General features: G+C 37.2%; 1 protein-coding gene across 1 annotated transcript in view; it reads left to right on the forward strand.

Moving 5' to 3' along the window:
* PKHD1 (PKHD1 ciliary IPT domain containing fibrocystin/polyductin) overlaps positions 1-6095 on the forward strand; it is a gene marked incomplete at both ends in the record, with an annotated part of 196628 nt that extends 190533 nt beyond the window's left edge. Inside the window, 3 exons of the mRNA XM_081342989.1 lie at positions 2764-2932; positions 4226-4380; positions 6016-6095. Of these exons, the coding sequence (XP_081199115.1) occupies positions 2764-2932; positions 4226-4380; positions 6016-6095 (404 nt within the window). The remainder of the gene's footprint in view (positions 1-2763; positions 2933-4225; positions 4381-6015) is intronic.
* Between the last annotated feature and the right edge of the window lie 606 nt (positions 6096-6701).

A 6701-nucleotide genomic window follows, 5' to 3' on the forward strand; every position in this document is an offset into this window, starting at 1 on the left:
GCCTGATGCTCCATGGCATAAAATAAGGAACTATTCAATAGTTCTGGCAGTCACAACTCTACAAGGTTAGTACTTTAAGAGCATCTGTGGTCTAATAAATACTGAAATAATGAATACACTAATAAATCCCAGCACTACAAATGGTGCTTGGTGGTTAAAATGTCATTTAAAGAATTCTTAGGAACCTCAAATATTTTATAAAAAAACCTTTAGACAAGCATCTGTTATGGTGCTACAGCTTGTAGCTGACCAAAGCCCAGGCCTATGAATATTTTCAAAAGGAATGGACTGATTTCAATGCAGCTGATCCTGATTTTGTATGCTATTGTATCTAAATCCAAATTTAATGCAGTCTTAGGTTGACTCAGCCTTCCATCCTTCCGAGGTAGGTAAAATGAGGACCCAGATTGTTGGGGGCAATAAGCTGACTTTGTAATAATGCCTCTTGGGGGGGGGGGCGAAAGCCCTAATAAGCAGGCATATACATAGAATGAAGGCTATTGCTAAGCACATTGATTTGTGCTTTAGATTGTAAGCCACCCTGAGTCTTCGGAGAAGGGCGGGATATAAATGGGATTAAAAAAAATACACGTCTTTATGTCATTTTTTTCTGTTTCAGGATACATATATATACTTCTTCTAAAATAATCAGCACATTATTAAGCCTTTTTCAATGACACCAACAAAAAAAGAAAGAGTAGTTGTAGTAGGGAGACCAAGAACTTGTCACATAAAATATACAATTATGTAATAACAATGCTTCTCACTGTAAAATGGTTATAGAAGAAAAGACTCATTTAAATGGAAAAAAGATCCAAATAAATCTATCTATATGCTTCTGATGAAAGTCTGTGTGTGTGTATGTCTGTGTGTTTGTGTGTTTGTGTGTTTGTGTGTTTGTGTATCTAGTCTCATGGGAAGCATGAGAATCCATATTGTATATTCACTGAGTTTGTACATATTAGATTAATCTAATCTAACATGAATAAGTGGGGATGTGGTTTTGCATACTCTTCCCAAGACATATTAATATGATTAATAAAAGCCCTGATGGCACAGTGGTTAGTATGCAGTATTGCAAGCTAATTCAGCCATCTGCCAATAGTTCGATTCTGAATGGGTCAAGGTGAATTCAGCTTTCCATCCTTCTGAGGTTGATAAAATGACCCAGATTGTTGGGGTCAATATGCTATGTAAACCTCTTAAAGAGCACTGTAAAGCACTGTGAAGTGGTATATAAGTGTAAGTGCTATTGCTATTAATATGAAATATTGTTAAGAGAGCCAGTTTTGTCTAGTTAAGACACTAGGCTAGAAACGAGGAGACTGTGAAAGCTGGCTGTGTGACTCTTGGCCAGTCACTCTTCCCATCCCATGACATCAAGCTTGGGTGTCAAGATCAATCAATACCTGCCCCAATCAGTGGATCAGCACTTGACTGAACCAAAAAAATGGACCCTGCACGAGGAAAAACATTAAGAAGAAAAAAAGTAAAAGAAAGAAATGTTAATTTTAAATCATTCACTTTAAAGTTACCTGCTTGTTTAATCATGGCAAACTGACTTATTTGGCTTGCTTAAATTATCCATAATTGTAACTAAATATAATTAATTATAGGCCAGATTGACATTGCTTGCTGTAGTTAACTATAATTCCTCTCTTGGCTATATAGGAAAGGTGGGAAGGAAAGGAAAAATTCATGGCCTGATGCCATTCATTTTTCCTTGTTTATATCTTGTCAAAATAGGGATAGAAATGGGCTCCCTTTAGAACTTTGGAATTACAAGTCTTCAAATTATTTGACATTTGCTATGGCGGTTGGAGCTGATGATATCTGGTATTTAGAACAAAAGGAGGACACTAGGTTGGTTATTCTTGAACTAAACTATGTTTAGCATGATAACTATATGCAACTGTGAATTTCTCCTGTTCTACTGAGAAATAGAAGGGAAACGGACACAACTGTTTATTTTGTAAAGATTTCCTCCTGAAAACAAAAATGAAGACATTTTGAATAATTTTAAACAGAACATAGAAGCATTAATTCAGTAAGCCCAGAGACATAAATTTCTCCCTGGAATCAATGAGATCTTTAAATGAATCCTAAAATAGTAATCCTTTATTTAAAAGGGGGAAAAAAGGTTTACAAACCTATGTGAACATAAACAAATTTTACCTTCTATGTCAATGCAAGAACATTCGATGTTAGCAGCATTGACATTGTACTTCTAAACTTTTTTTAAAAAGTGTCAAAAAAGTGGGGGGAAAGCGCTATCAACAATTAAAGCAGCAACATTATACCACAGACCATACACACTGATGCAGCTACTTCAAGATTTAGTTTAGCCTGAGATATTTATTTATTTGTATCCCATCTTTATCAATTTTACAGTACAAGTAACTCAGGCAAGAGAATATATCCAACATACCTTCCTCCTCCTATTTTCCCCAGAACAACAACACTGTAAGGTGGGCTGGGCTGAGAAAGAGAGAGAGAGAGAGAGAGAGAGAGAGAGAGAGAGAGAGAGAGAGAGAGAGAGAGAGAGAGAGAGAGAGAGAGAGAGAGAGAGAGAGAGAGAGAGAGAGAGAGAGAGAGAGAGAGAGAGAGAGAGAGAGACTAGCCCAGATGGTCTTCATTGCTAAGGCAGGACTAGAACTCCCAGTCTCCCACTTTCTAGACTGGTGCCTAGAGCAAATTGGCTCTCTGTATAAATTAGTCGAGTGCTGCCATTTTCCTACAGAGTTTTTATTTTCCCTTTATCAGATATAACCTTTGATGGTTTTAGAAAGAGTTGCTATACTGAGGACCAAGACATCTGCATCATGACAAATCCAGGACATGGAGGCATCTTGCATCTGATCACATCTGAGCAGACCAGAATGCTCCATATCAGTGAAAAAAATATGTTCTACTTTCATCCACTGCAAACGAGGTATACTTATAATCATTTATAAGTAATTCATTTTGGATCATTCTTGCTGAGATTTCCACAATAATTATGTTTGATATATTTATAATCTGTAGTACTATTGCTGATCTGTTTTTCTTAGAGTCACTTTCTCCTATTTCTTGTTTCATCTTATTTCAGCTCCAGTTAATCATTTCAAAAGATTCTAAAATGGCATTCCACTCAAATGTCACTTGCCTCAATGGAAATGGCAGATGTAATTTGCAAGACATTCAGTTTTGGGTTTGGTCATGATGCTGTAGGTACAGAATGCATATGTTCTTGAATGTACACCAAAAGTCCTACCTTCCCCTCTGCTCAATTGCATGTGATCCCCAGATGACTAGAAGAAATCTATTTGCCTTCCAGCTTCTCAAGCTAGCCTACCAGAAGATCTTAGGTGCACTATTTACAAAGAATAGAATAGAATAGAATAGAATAGAATAGAATAGAATAGAATAGAATAGAATAGAATAGAATAGAATAGAATAGAATAGAATAGAATAGAATAGAATAGAATAGAATAGAATTAGTCAAGTGTGATTAAACACAAGGAATTTGTCTCTGGTGCATAAGGTCTCAGTGTACATATAAACAGCAAGTAATGAATTAAACAGTTTTCCAACAAAATACATCATTGCATTGTGTCTGTCACTTGAGCAAAAAATGAATGCTGAAGAATGTGTGTATCTGGATACATACACTGATTCAGGAAGAAGCTTGGTGCACTGAAGATGTTTCCCATTCTAGCTCTCATCAATACTATGCTCTATGTTCAGGCAAAGCATCTGCAATATCACCTGTAAAACATTAAAGGAGCACACATGCATCGCCATCTTTTTAAAGAGAGTCTATCTTTTATTATCACTATTACAAGACACTGAGCTTGTCAGCTGGAAAGCTGACAATCCGGGTTCGAGACCTGAGTGTCACGCAACAGGGTGAACTCCCATTACTTGTCCCAACTTCTGCCCACTACCAGGTCGAAAGCATGCAAATGCAAGTAGATAAATTCTGTGTGTTCTGTGTGCCACTGTGTATAGTCATGCTATCCACATCACCATGGAAGTGTCCTTGGACAACGCTGGCTCCCTCGGCTAAGAAACGGAGATGAGCACTGCCTCCTAGAGTTGGACATCTGGACAGGGGAAACCTTTACCTTTAACACTATTGTGCTGTCTCCTATTTAACTGACATGTGTATCAGTAATTGATATGTTCCCCGGGCTGAGTTCAGGATAATTTCTCCCAAGTCTCATATTTCTTTCTTTCTTGTCAGAGTAAATGAACCCAGCTCATCTGGTAATGCAATATATGGGAGCTCAAGGAAAGCTCTTTTCAAAGATTTGGATGGAAGTGCCCTAGGGTTGGATTCACCTGTATCGGTTTTCCAAAAATCAGAATTGGATTGGGAACAAGCATGCCAGGATGCTGGTAAGTTGTCAATCATGGATAGACAACAATACTGAAGAATTTTACATGCAAGAGAGAGCAACTTAGAAGGAATCCAGTGCTACTGTGGCCATTTGAAGACAATTATTCCTGGATAGTAAAGACTTGGTGTCTTTATTCCAGAAAGATGGCAGTATGACAATAAAGAATTTAGAGTCTTTGTCTCAGGGGTACAGTTTCCAATTGTATATGTCTCTCCTAGTTCCAGGGCAAGTAACTTAATTCAACATAACCTTTATATGTATTAACGGCAGCCTGGTCCACATTTATTCTTCAATAGAGCAAGGTAATTTTATTCACTTTTCACAAGCGTTTTGAAATCCCTTAATGAGAGATGCTTTCTAAACAATTGACCTAATAAGATTTTGTGTGAATCCCATAGAGAATGGTAGGCCCGCCGGCATCAAGTCCTGCTCAGACTTTTTAGAGTAAACTGCCTTTTCAAAAGAGCTATTTTGTTATACAGCCATGTGCTGAAAGTGCATGCAGTGAGGCTCGGTTCCCATCCTGATTAAGACTGTGCTGCGACTCCAGATAAACTCTTTAATTACAATTAGTATCTCTGGAGCCTGCTGTTCATGATGGTGGCCATTTTGCAGAAAAGTTACTTCAGCTGGATAGGAGCTTAATGCAGGGGACTGTAATTAATCTCATTTTCCATCTTGCCCTGGAAAGCGATTAAGCACAAAGAGAACTTTAATCTTTAAACCAAATGTTTAATCTTTAAATAAAACATCTAATGTCTTCCAGGGTAAAAGACATTTCTCTAAGGATCTGTCTTAGAGGCTGCTTAGAGGGCTGATTAATTCACTGTCTTGCACAGACATGATCTTCCCCCCTGGTTTAGTTGACCTGATTATGAATCACAAGTCAAAAAGTCAAACACCAGGTTCCATCATCTTTAAAGGCAGATTTATTGCTCTTTATGTTCATGCACATATCAGGTCATAAGCTTCTAGATTTGTCATCAGAAAACAACCATCTTTGCCATTTTAAGAATTTCCAGAAGTTTTCTAGAAAAGGACATATATGGAAGTCATTGAGAAAAGGCCCTTAGAAGGATTTGACATTGAGCTAATAATCAGTGTCACAAAAACTTTTTTAACAAAAAAGGAAGAAGAAGAAATTGACCATCCACCTCTATATTAAATGTACTTATACTGTACATCTTGGGATTCTCTTTTTTTTATTCGCTTCTTATTTTCAAGTCCAAACCATGGACAAGAATCATATCTCCCTAATTTTAATCACCCATCATTTATAGAAGTCCTTTATAATGTATCCTTTATCTGCTACACTACTTTGTGGTGAATCCCAAAGCATTCATTCATGGAAGTTCAATTCTGAAAACAAATGAGATGCTTTATCACCATATTTTTATTTTCTGGGTATATCAGTTAACTTTTTATATTATGGTTTATTTTTATGTATCGAGCTTTGATTGGGCAAATAGATTTTTATGACGTATATTATAGGATAACTCTTTGGTAAAATGTTGAGATAATGGAAAATAACACCATGCAAGGAAATTTCCGTTCCTGATAACTACTGATCTATACTCCCTGAGTATACGTAGATACAGAAAGCATATTCTGTATCTACATAAAACAATTGCAGAGCATAAACAAGATGACACTGATGGAGATACTGAAGATAAGTACATTTACCAGAACAATGAGGGGAAAAGCAAATCTTAAATCCTAAACAGGCAGAAAGTATGGCAAAGAGGCTCTTAATAATCACATGAATATAAGAAGGGGAGGAGGTATAGCAGACTGGTAACATTTATTTCATTGTAGCCCTTCTCAATAACAGTATTCTTAGTTTCCCTGTGAAGTTGATTCCTAGTGTGGTCTCCATAGTGGGGCTAAGACATTGGTGGGATTCAAATACTTGAACAACCAGTTCTCTGCACGAATGCAGGCCTGGGCATCCAAGACCTAGAATGGACTTCCGGAAGCAGTGTGCATTCAGCTGGTTCTCCAGCTCAACAAAATTTAGCCACCAGTTCTACCGAACGGGTGTGAACCAGCTGAATCCCACCACTGGGCTAAGAGCAACTGAGGTTTTTACTGTTTTCCTGCTATCATGACTGTTTTTATGCACCTTGAGAAGTGTTAGAACAGGAAAGAGATATTAACCAGATTTTCTCCCCCTACTGTCATAATCCACCAACTAACCAACCACGTAATTAAATCAACATAATATAATGTAAAAAAAATCAGAATAGTTTTGAGGAGCAACATCCTCTAATACACAAAAGAGAAGTGAATTTATGAACAAGGGGGCCTACTGAGCAGTTA

The sequence above is a fragment of the Vipera berus genome, assembly GCF_964194415.1.
Source record: "Vipera berus genome assembly, chromosome: 1".
Lineage (NCBI taxonomy): Eukaryota > Metazoa > Chordata > Lepidosauria > Squamata > Viperidae > Vipera > Vipera berus.